The sequence below is a fragment of the Glycine max genome, chromosome 7, assembly GCF_000004515.6.
Source record: "Glycine max cultivar Williams 82 chromosome 7, Glycine_max_v4.0, whole genome shotgun sequence".
Classification (NCBI taxonomy): domain Eukaryota; kingdom Viridiplantae; phylum Streptophyta; class Magnoliopsida; order Fabales; family Fabaceae; genus Glycine; species Glycine max.
In genome coordinates, this window is record NC_038243.2 from 5,310,397 (window position 1) to 5,323,195 (window position 12,799).

General features: G+C 30.6%; 2 protein-coding genes across 2 annotated transcripts; both read right to left on the reverse strand.

Moving 5' to 3' along the window:
• Nucleotides 1-396: 396 nt before the first annotated feature.
• LOC100817746 (60S ribosomal protein L5) lies at nucleotides 397-3,072 on the reverse strand. The gene is made up of 9 exons (XM_003528762.5): nucleotides 2,979-3,072; nucleotides 2,529-2,598; nucleotides 2,358-2,449; nucleotides 1,817-1,943; nucleotides 1,630-1,709; nucleotides 1,422-1,538; nucleotides 1,206-1,340; nucleotides 935-1,104; nucleotides 397-743 (listed from the first exon to the last, which is right to left on the reverse strand). Exons 1-9 carry the CDS (start codon nucleotides 2,979-2,981, stop codon nucleotides 641-643), a joined length of 897 nt encoding a protein of 298 aa, XP_003528810.1. The 5' UTR covers nucleotides 2,982-3,072; the 3' UTR covers nucleotides 397-640.
• A 4,573-nt stretch (nucleotides 3,073-7,645) lies between these two features.
• On the reverse strand, nucleotides 7,646-10,431 carry LOC100818819 (60S ribosomal protein L5). The gene is made up of 9 exons (XM_003528764.5): nucleotides 10,194-10,431; nucleotides 9,744-9,813; nucleotides 9,573-9,664; nucleotides 9,034-9,160; nucleotides 8,847-8,926; nucleotides 8,639-8,755; nucleotides 8,422-8,556; nucleotides 8,157-8,326; nucleotides 7,646-7,909 (listed from the first exon to the last, which is right to left on the reverse strand). Exons 1-9 carry the CDS (start codon nucleotides 10,194-10,196, stop codon nucleotides 7,807-7,809), a joined length of 897 nt encoding a protein of 298 aa, XP_003528812.1. The 5' UTR covers nucleotides 10,197-10,431; the 3' UTR covers nucleotides 7,646-7,806.
• Between the last annotated feature and the right edge of the window lie 2,368 nt (nucleotides 10,432-12,799).

Below are 12,799 nucleotides of genomic sequence, written 5' to 3' on the forward strand. Positions count from 1 at the left end.
ACAATCTTAAAAGGCCATTAAATATTTCAAATTAATTAAGATGCTATGCTATTTTTTTTTTTATGTAGACCACTTGATATGCTTTAATCGCCATATATAAGAATACTTTTTATATAAGTCCTTACATTATAAAAGATATGTTCCAACATAAAAAACTTATATCCTGATTCCTATTTATAGGTTGATTTACTTGTCTTAAAATTGTAAAATTTGAAGTGGCTAATTTGTGAATTTTTAAAAATTGTAAAATGTCGCCATGTAAAGACTACAGTGAAAGTATCAATTAAGGAACTGAATTTAACTTTTTAAGATTATATAAATCTGGACAAAATTTAACCTGAAAAATTATAGCTGTATATTTTTTAATTGCCGATAAAAAAAAAGGGCAACCGTTCGTAAAACCAAAACACTTCCTGCTAGAAATAAAGCGTATGTCATCAAAGTATGGTAAAACATCAATTCAGGCTAACACGAAACTGACAAAAAAAACGGCTACTCCAACTTCAAAAATAGTATCCAAAATTTCGGACCTAGAAAATAAACAGTACATGTAAATAAATTTTCAAGAAAATGATTCCCTAGACGCAAAATAAGATAGTTTCTAGTTGTGCAACGATGATACGGAATCTTGAATGAACTTTCACTCATCATCTTCATCGTTATCAGCAGCAGAGTTGAGAGACGCCACACGTGCAATCAACTTAGCCTTCCTCTCCTCATAAGTCAGCTTCTTCAAGTTGTACCTGCAGAAAGAGGCAGAGCAGATACTCTCAGGAACATTCTCCAATCAGTAAATACCAAAAGTTACCAATCCAAAATTTCTAAAAGTCAAACAAAAACGGTCACGCCCAATATAGCACATAAATAGCTGAAAATCACTGCTGGAAATCAAGAATCTAGTATTATTCTAGTTCAAGTCAAAACTCATTTTTACCTCTTGTGCTCCTTCGGGGGCTGCTTATCAGATTTCTTAAGAGTAGGATCAGCACGAATGGCGGCATGAACCTTCTTATACAGTGCCTCAATACCATCAGCTTCTATCCCACGCTTGATGTATTCACTGAAGTGTGACTGGTATTTCTCTGGTTCATCTTCAGCCAAGATCTGCAGAAAATATAAAATAAGGTTGTCTAACAACTAGCTAAAAATCCAAATATTGCATTAAACAACACAAGACTGATACAAAATAAAATCTTCTCGCATGCCTTCATATAGGCAGCAACATGTCCACCAAAAACATATTTGCGATGAACCTCAGCATCAAGCTCCTTCTTTTCCTTATCAAACCCAGCAAACCTCTTATCACTGTGAGGAATATCCAACCCCCCATCCAGAGCTCCCTGTAAACAATCACAGATTATTCAATTTGATCAACCATTAAAAAAAATCACACTGATTAACATTACAGCATGATAGATTACCTTAAGGGCACCAAACACACGGTTACCGGTTGTAGTCCTAATAAGACCAACATCAAGGAGAGCACGGAATGGCCTCCTGCTCTCAGCAGGTTCCACGGAATAATCCTCTCCAGTAGCCTGAAAAAAAATAAGATACAACTCATTAGCTTACACAGCCAAAAGAAAGGCACTCGCTGGGGCACAAACAGCATAGCAAACTCATAAATACCTCAACATTTCCTTCATACTCCTCATCCATTTCAAGTGTATTGAGGACTCTTCGGGCCAACAGGAGACCAGTGCAATAAGCTGGACACGAATATTAAAACATAAGACCAAAGATAAAAAGAAAAAACAAATATAAAAAACTGGGAAAGTTGGGGGTGGGTGGATCGAATTTCTCATGAACAAAGTACCTGCAGCATAATTTGTAAGCCCTACTTCAAGACCATATTGTGGCAGCTCATGTGCATATGCTGCAGCAAGAACAATATCGCCAGCAATGCTAGCAGATATTATTTGTGCAACAATGTCCTTGTTGCTCTAGTAAATAGGTCAAGGTTTACACTCACAGGAAAAGCATATTTAATCATTCATATGCCATACCAAAGGCATAAATAAAATAATAAACAAATATTAAGTACATATGTATATTTGCAAGAATGCTCGCAACATTGATTTTAAACAAAATTATTTTTGTTAAATTGATTTTCAAGAAAAGTCATAGTGATTTATTACTTGAAGTTTTATACTGAAAGACACAGAAGCTACTTTTATCACTTCAAGTCAAATCTATGTTTTTGAGGCAAAATCATTTTTACCTAGCAATAACCAATCTATATTTTTACTAAATCAAGTTTAATTGCAGTAATAATCAATTATCGTTATTCCCATTCACTAAACCATCGCTCCATGCCTGAATTAACCTAATTAAGATATCAATAAACAAAAGGATACAAAGCGAACAACAAATCGGTATTTCGGAGTGTTATATTTGTTCTTGTCCTGATTAATCAACCGAATCCTGGCACGGTAATCGGTTTTTCCCTCTGCAGGTAACAGAATCACCGTTACTAACAGAGTATTCAACATTGAACATGACAAAACAAAATAGGCGAATATGATAACCTCTTCTTCTCTTGAACTTGACTTGATATCTCTTGAAGTAGGCTTTTGATTTCTGAGCCTTGACGTACACCTTTAATATGAACCCAAGACAATGTTGATACTTATCATGTCATAGAAAAAAATGCATAGGCCATATAGCAACATAGCATGCAAAGCCTTCGTTTCAAACCGATCCATTAGAAGCTACCAAACGCATAAAAACTCAGAAAATAAAAAACCTAACGGGTAGCTAAAAGGGGCACTCATGGAAGTAACAGCAAGAAACAAAACCCCACCATAAGTGAGAACCTTTCCTTCCATTAAAACTACCAAAAAAACTTAACGCTCAAATTCTATATGAATGCAAAACATGGGAACATAGCTTGAATAAAAAATGGATAACTAAAATTCAGATTCTGCAAAATAACAAAGTATGCTACAGAGACGATAGAAGAGGGATCCGAAACGCACCATTGCTGCTGTGAAACTCGACCTCTTCCCCAAAAGTGACGGAAAGGAGTGAGAGTAAATTAGGGTTAGGATTTATTTATATTATGTTTGTTTGGTGGATTGGGTCAGAAGAGGTTTTGGGTTTTATTGGCCCGAATAAGTTTTATGGGTTTTGGGTTATGTTAGGCCATTTAGCTTGGTTTTACTATTAATACCCTTATATGTTTTAGCTATTCTTATTTATTAACTTTGATTATTCATTTTTTTTTTTTGTTGATATGAAAAAATGTTCATTTAGAATTTGATCTATGGGACTTTCTAGGGGTGAAAATGCCCTTTTTCACGGATCAGCAATTCGTATATTCATCCGAATGAGTTTTTTTTCTTACGAGTTAATGATCTATATGAGTTTTTTTTTTATGTATTGCTAATCTGTATGTATGTGGCCCATAAGATTTTTTTTATTTTTTATTTTTAAATATAATTTATGATTTAATTTAAAATTAATGCTCCAAGAAGAAATCGAACTTGTATTACAGCTAATAGACACATTATATTATCAATAAATAATGTCGTTAAATATAACACCAAAATTTCTGATTTATATTTAATGTATATGTAAATTTATATAATAAATTTTGTGATGATTATTTTTTATATAATAATTAATATATTTACATATATAAATTACAAATAAAAATGATAGGTTTAATAAGTATTTACAGATGTAAAAAAATATCAAATTTATTTAATTATCAATTGCTATAAAAACATCTAAATACATTATTTAATTAAATATCATATTTATTTAATTTTTAATCATTATAATAAATATCTCAATCATTACCTTAAAAAAATAATCTTATCATATTTTAAATTTTGGTTTTCATATTTTTTATAACTAACAAATTTAATATAATTTTAAATTTAATTTCAATCATTATCTTAAACTAACAACCTTATCATATTTTAAATATTAAATTTTAGTTTCAATATTTTTATAACTACAAAATCAAATATATTTTTAAATTTAAGTTCAAGATTTTTTTTCGTGAATACATTCTCTTTCTTGTTTTTTTTTTTCAATATACATTACTTTACAATTTAATTCCTAATGTACACTACTTTGAACTTTGTATTTTGATTAACACCACTAACAAATGAACGTGACCCTTTTTGTTTGTTTTTAAATCTAAAATATTATAAAATATAAATATTATATTATATAATTTTTTTAATTGATTTTAAAATTAATTATTTATTAAATTAAATTTTATAATTTTGGTTTTTATTTTTTTAAAAGAAAAATATACAAAGGATAACGTTCATTAATCAAAACACAAAATTCAAAGTTCAAAGTAGTGTACATTAGGAATTAACTTGCAAAATGATGTATATTGAAAAAAAAACACGAAAGAGTGTGTGTTCTTAGAAAAAAAACCTTAATTTCAATTATTACCTTAAACTAACAATCTTATCATATTTTAAATTTTGGTTTCAATATTTTGTTTTAACTAATAAATCAAATATATTTTTAAATTTGATTTCAATCATTATTGTGAACTAACAATCTTATCATATTTTTAATTTTGGTTTCAATATCTTTTATAACTATTAAATCAAATATATTTTAAAATTTCATTTCAATCATTAGAGTGAAGGGTATTTTTGTCATTTTATCCAACTTGCTGAGTGACCCAACAAAAATGCTGGGTGTACCAAATAACTCCCTTAATCTATATGTGCCTTCTTTGTGACACTTTTCTATGCGGAGACATCCAATGAGTTCAAAAATTAATGCTATTGTCAAATTTTCTAATTCAACGGTTCTGTAAAAAAATTACACTAAAAGTGAAACTAAATATAATTCATATTTTCAATCAAAATTTGTTTCAGAATCTCAAGATGCATCTTGGTCTTAGTATGAAAAGTATTGATTTGTTTGTGCTGAATGAAACATATTGAAAAAGAGAAAGAATAAAAAAAAAATGAGGTTTTTATTGTTCATTATAAGAGAAAATGAAAAAAAAGAAAAGAAAAGATGAATTTTCTTTTCCTTTGTTTGATTCTATAAAAAATGAGAAGAAAAAAATATAAATTTATGAAAAAGACATGAATACCCTTAAATAAAATTATTTACCAACAAAGTTAAATAAATAAATTAACATATACTATTTTGAAAATGACATAAAACTAAAGTTGCTAAATAAAATGATAAAATAATTATTTCACGAACTAGGTCAAAATAATAAAAAATAAGCTTATAAAAAATAACAAAAAATAATTTTAACTTTTTATTAACATAAAAATTAATACTTTTATAAAAAAATAATTTAATTTAAATGCAAAAAATTTAAAATAGAAAACGCTCAAACAAATAAGATACAATTATAAAATAGCGTATGATTTACACAAGATTCATACAAAATTAAGCATAATATTCAAGATACATAAAATATAATTACTATTCTTTATTTATATTTTCGTTAAACTTCTCTACATAAATTCTTACGTGTCAGGAACAGTGTGCACCAATTCTTATATCAATAGTGTGAGACCTAATTTTTAGTTGCCAAAAAATAAATAATATACAAATTGCATGATTGCATTTTGTACCATCCTAATTAATGTCATTGACTATCATACCATCATACATAACAGTTTAAGTTATCAAGTTATCCTTCCACCTTCCCACCATATGACTTACTGTACTGAGTCACTTCACTTTTTAATTATGGAGTCACACTTTCCTTGTACTAACCACAACTACACTCTTTATCTTCAAACCTATCCAATATTGTGTGTAGTGACGTACAGTGTAAAGATTGGCAACTCATCCTCTCATATGTAATGTCAATGTCAATCATGGGTGTAATGACCAATTGTATAGAGTAAAAGATAGGCACTCACCATTCACATGATCATGATCTGAATTTTGTGGGTTCCTTGTACCAATTACTCATCAAGATTCAAACAAGGAAATTGATTACCAATAGGCCAATAAAACTACCATCTAACACCTAAGTTGCATGTAACTTCTTTACAAGTATTAAAGTGTTAAGTTCACAATGCATGTAACTTCTTTATAAGTACTAAGGTGTTAAGTTCACAAGTTGTTAAAGGATTGTATATACACACAATGTCTCTCGTGTGGATGTAGAAAAAAAAATCATCCATCAACTCCTCCCTCATTCTTTCAAAAAATATGTGTTCAGCATCTCAATACCTTGTGTAGATTGTTAAAATGTCAAGAATTCTAACCAAAAATATAAAGAAAGAACGAGGAATGATGAATAGAAGAAACCAACTCTCACGATCAATAAAGGATTTAAGGATGCAAGCCGGAGTCTTAATCTATATGTATTGTGGATATAATTTTTTTTTTTACATAAAAACATCCAATACAAATTTACCGTAAAAAATTTTCTAGAATTTTCTAGAATTATTTACCGTAAAAAATTTTCTAGAATTTTCTAGAATTATTATTGAATGATGGTGTAAATTCATATTGAATCTAAATTAAATTCAAATTTTCAACTAATTTTTTATCATTATATCATGATCCATCTTGATGTCAGTAAGAAAACATTATTATATTTTTTTTTCTTAATGAAACACATTGATAAAATAGATCTATTTCTCTCTATAAAGTGTACTAGCTTAATTAATTAATGGAATAGAATACAAAACATAAAAGAATCCTCATGGTGGAAAGCGTTTAGCAGTTTTGTTTATCAACACGAAATTTTTATACGAATTCAGGCGAATTCAAAAGTAGACAATCAAATTATTTCTTAACCAATCAAGTAGTTAACGTGCATACCCGTCTTAGCTTGTAGAGATGTGTATTAACATAAGGAGGTAAGGGGAAAATCAACTAAATTATTCCTAACATTAGCGCATATACATTTCTATAAAAATAGACTATACCAACATTTTAATACGCATTTCTTCACTCATTCCCCTAACATTGTTTTTATTTAATAAAATAAATAAAATAAAATTGGTTGTGTCTGCCTGTCTATGCATAAATTTTCTAAGTTAACAGGTTATACGATGTACAATAATCACCACTTACCAGACAATCACAAATTAGGATCACACGTTAAAAAATTTATAGTAGAGAAAACAAAGTAGTTTTGCTTTTCTAGTTGTAGGAGTAGCACCTAAAACGCATATCTAACGTAGAGAAAATATTACGAATGTTTGTGTAATCTAGCTTACAATAAACTTAACTAAATTTTCGAACAGAATCATTTGTCAAAAGTTTCAAAATACGATTTGTTACTATTTTGAAACGCGCAATATTCATTTAGAAAATTAAACTACAATTTCAGTTTCTAAAATGATAGAATCAATTAAAATTAAGAAAAAACCTCCCAAGATCAAAGGACCTCGCAACCCAATTCGTACCATGTGATTCAACAAGTAATTCATTGGTTAAACCATTAATTTCAGTACCATGACCCCAATCACAGAACCCATTTAGAGAAATTAACTTTTCTTTTGGTAAATGCTTTATAAATTAATTACTCCAAGTTATAACGGTGACCGATGCAGATTAGTTACCCATTAACCAGACAATCACAACTTACGTTAACAAAAACTGATTTTATACGAACATTGCTCGAGTGAAAGTAGTGAACCATAAAAACAAGGTAAAACTTCAAATTCAAACTAACCCGAAATTGACCAAAATTAAGGCTTACTCAACTCCAAAAAAAGTATCCAAATTTTGGGCCTAGAAATAAACAGGCAGGCAAATAAATTTTCAAGAAAATGATTCTGTAGATACCAAATAAGATAGTTTCTACTAGTGTAGCCATGAGAAGGCATCTGCAATGAACTTTCACTCATCATCTTCATCATTATCAGCAGCAGAGTTGAGAGCTGCCACACGTGAAATCAACTTAGCCTTCCTCTCCTCATATGTCAGCTTCTTTAAGTTGTACCTGCAGAAAGAGGCAGATACTCTCAGGAACATTCTCCTTTCAGTAGATATACCAAAAGCTACGTTACCAATCCAAAACTTCTAAAAGTCAAACAAAAACATATGGTCACACCCAATATAGCACATAAACAGCTGAAAAGAAGGCCATGCCAGCAACAGGTCCAAATCATTGCTGGAAATCAAATGACAAAATAGATACATTTCAAGGATCTATTATTATTCTAGTTCAAGTCAAAACTCATTTTTACCTCTTGTGCTCCTTCGGGGTCTGCTTATCAGATTTCTTGAGAGTAGGATCAGCCCGGATGGCAGCATGAACATTTTTATACAGTGCCTCAATACCATCAGCTTCTATCCCACGCTTGATGTATTCACTGAAGTGTGACTGGTATTTCTCTGGTTCATCTTCCGCCAAGATCTGCAGAAAATATAAAATAAGGTTGTCAACAACAAGATGAAAAATTGCATTAAACAACACAGAAGACTGATACAAAATAAAATCTTTTCTCGTGCCTTCATATAGGCAGCAACATGTCCACCAAAAACATATTTCCGATGAACCTCTGCATCAAGCTCCTTCTTCTCCTTATCAAACCCAGCAAACCTCTTGTCACTGTGAGGAATATCCAACCCCCCATCCAGAGCTCCCTGTAAACAATCACAGATTATTCAATTTGATCAACCATTAAAACAAAATCACACTGATTAACATTACAGTATGATAGATTACCTTAAGGGCACCAAACACACGGTTACCGGTTGTAGTCCTAATAAGACCAACATCAAGGAGAGCACGGAATGGCCTCCTGCTCTCAGCAGGTTCCACGGAATAATCCTCTCCAGTAGCCTGAAAAAAAATAAGATACAACTCATTAGCTTACACAGCTGAAAGAAAGGCACTCGCTCGGGCACAAAAGGCATAGCAGACTCATAAATACCTCAACATTTCCTTCATACTCCTCATCCATTTCAAGTGTTTTGAGGACTCTTCGGGCCAACAGGAGACCAGTGCAATAAGCTGGACACGGATATTAAAACATAAGACCAAAGATAAAAAGAAAAAACAAATATAAAAAACTGAGAAAGATGGGGGTGGGTGGAGGGAATTTCTCATGAACAAAGTACCTGCAGCATAATTTGTAAGCCCTACTTCAAGACCATATCGTGGCAGCTCATGTGCATATGCTGCAGCAAGAACAATATCGCCAGCAATGCTAGCAGATATTATTTGTGCAACAATGTCCTTGTTGCTCTAGTAAATAGGTCAAGGTTTACACTCACAGGAAAAGCATATTTAATCATTCATATGCCATACCAAAGGCATAAATAAAATAATAAACAAATATTAAGTACATATGTATATTTGCAAGAATGCTGGCAACATTGATTTTAAACAAATTATTTTTGTTAAATTGATTTTCAAGAAAAGTCATAGTGATTTATTACTTGATGTTTTATACTGAAAGACACAGAAGCTACTTTTATCACTTCTAGTCAAATCTATGTTTTGAGGCAAAATCATTTTTACCTAGCAATAACCAATCTATATTTTTACTAAATCAAGTTTAATTGCAGTAATAATCAATTATCGTTATTCCCATTCACTAAACCATCGCTCCATGCCTGAATTAACCTAATTAAGATATCAATAAACAAAAGGATACAAAGCGAACAACAAATCGGTATTTCGGAGTGTTATATTTGTTCTTGTCCTGATTAATCAACCGAATCCTGGCACGGTAATCGGTTTTTCCCTCTGCAGGTAACAGAATCACCGTTACTAACAGAGTATTCAACATTGAACATGACAAAACAAAATAGGCGAATATGATAACCTCTTCTTCTCTTGAACTTGACTTGATATCTCTTGAAGTAGGCTTTTGATTTCTGAGCCTTGACGTACACCTTTAATATGAACCCAAGACAATGTTGATACTTATCATGCCATAGAAAAAAATGCATAGGCCATATAGCAACATAGCATGCAAAGCCTTCGTTTCAAACCGATCCATTAGAAGCTACCAAACGCATAAAAACTCAGAAAATAAAAAACCTAACGGGTAGCTAAAAGGGGCACTCATGGAAGTAACAGCAAGAAACAAAACCCCACCATAAGTGAGAACCTTTCCTTCCATTAAAACTACCTAAAAAACTTAACGTCCAAATTCCATATGAATGCAAAACATGGGAACATAGCTTGAATAAAAAATGTATAACTAAAATTCAGATTCTGCAAAATAACAAAGCATGTTACAGAGAAGATAGAGGAGGGATCCGAAACGCACCATTGCTGCTGTGAAACTCGACCTCTTCTCCCAAGAGTGACCAGAAGGAGTGAGAGCAAATTTAGGGTTAGGGTTTATTTATAGTATGTTTGTTTGGTGGATTGGGTCAGAAGAGGTTTCGAGTTTTATTGGCCCGGATAAGTTTTGGGTTTTGGACTATGTTGGGCTCTTTAGCTTGGTTTTACTATTAATACCCTACTATGTTTTAACTATTAAATGTTCTGGTTGTCATAGAGCTTTTGCACATTTTGGTTAATCCATGAACAAGATCTATATAGACACATAGACCCATGAATCCATACATCTCGATCGAAAAAGAATCGAAATTGATGAATATCTCTCTCGAAACAAACGAAAAAAAAACAAAAAACAAAAACATAAATCATGGATCAATTAAACCCTCTCGGGGCTTGCTTAAGAATGAGAAAGAGGAATCTTATGTAAATACCACAGAATAAGGTTTGGTCATGTGTGGAGAGAATAATTACTCTTGAATTATTAGTTGGGTTATAAGTTGTATTTTACTTTTTTGTTGATATGACAAAATGTTCATTTAAGGTTTAATCTATTTAATCTATATGTGCGGTCGTTGTAATACTGTTCTATGCAGAGACATCAAATAGAAATTCAAAAATTCATGCTATTGTCAAATTTTCTAATTCAACGGTTGTATAAAAAAATTACACTAGAAGTGAAATTAAATATAATTCATATTTTTAATCAAATTCGCAACTAAGATAAAAGATATCACGCTGCACCCTATTTCTGCTGAAATTATTTAACTCTTTGTTTGATTTACAAAAGAAAATATAAAAATGAAAGAAAAGAAAAAGAGAAAGAATAAAAAAATGAGGTTTTTATTGCTCATTATAAGAGAAAATGAAAAAAAAGATGATTTTTCTTTTCCTTTGTTTGATTGTATAAAAAATGAGAAGAAAAAAATATATAAATTTATAAAAAGACATGAATACCCTTAAACAAAATTATTTACCAACAAAGTTAAATAAATAAATTAACATATATTATTTTGAAAATGACATAAAACTAAAGTTGCTAAATAAAATGATAAAATAATTATTTCACGAACTAGGTTAAAATAATAAAAAAATAAGCTTATAAAAAATAACAAAAAATAATTTCAACTTTTTATTAACAAAATTTAATACTTACATAAAAAATAATTTAATTTAAATGCAAAAATTTTAAAATAGAAAACGCTCAAACAAATAAGATGCAATTATAAAATAGCGTATGATTTACACAAGATTCATACAAAATTAAGCTATTGTTTAACATAATATTCAAGATACATAAAATATAATTACTATTTTTTATTTATATTTTCGTTAAACTTCTCTACATAAATTCTTACGTGTCAAGAACAGTCTGCACCAATTCTTATATTAATAGTGTGAGACCTAATCTTTAGGTTCCAAGACATAAATAATATACAAATTGCATGATTGCATTTTGTACCGTCATAATTAATGTCATGTTTAAGTTATCCTTCGAAAATGTGTGAGCTAGCTACTGTTCACCACATGTGCTTTTTATGATGTTCTTTTATATTAAACAAATTTCACCTTTTGTTCAGTCGAAAACAAAATTTCACCTTTTTTTTTACTGTACCGAATTGCTTCACTCTTTAACTATGGAGTCATACTTCCCTTATACTAACCACAACTACACACTCTTTATATTCAATCAGTGTAGTGTCAATCTTGGGTGTAGTGACCAACTATGTAGAGCAAAAGACAGGCACTCACCATTCAGATCTAAATTTTTGTGATTACTCTTCAAGATTTAAGTAAGAAAATTGATTAGGACTTGTTAAATCAAATCACCCTATAATGACTAAGTTTGATGTAACTTGATGTAAGCTTGTTTGTAAAATTTTTATGTAAATTGGATCTTTGAGTTTCAATGAGGTCTTTCAATGGTGATTTTTCACTATGGAGATGCAGGAGAATAAGCTATGGAGAAGGAGGTTCACCACCAAGTAAGTACCTTGGATAAGAAGCTTGGGGATAGTGCTTCAATGGAGAAAAAAAAGAGGGAGACACGGAATTGGAGGAGGAACAGGAGAGAGAAGTTGAACTTTGATTTATAGTATTAAAGTCTTAGAGTTCACAAATTGTCAACTATTGAAAGGTACAACATCTCCATTATATATATACGATATCTCAGGGTGGATGCATATGAAAAATCATCAATCAATTGTACAACATCTCGATCAATATCTTATGTATAGATCACCCAAACTTGTGAAGAAAAAGAATGAGACGATGAACAGAAGAAATGCACCCTCACTGTTGCTGTCCGCCTCGATCTATTCCCATAGCTATCGCGGCTGAGAGCAAATTAGGGTTAGGGTTTGGTTATATGATTTGTTTGGTGGGTCGGGTGAGAATGGATTTGGGTTTTATTGGCCCAATTGAGTCTCCTTAGATTGTTATTACTATTAACGAATATGTTTTAGTTATTTTCATCTATTAATTTTGATGATCAAATTTTGGATATCAGTGATCATGTTTTGAGAGAATAATTACTTTTAAATTATTAGTTACTTTGATTTTTATTGATTTGACAAAATGTTTATTTAGAAT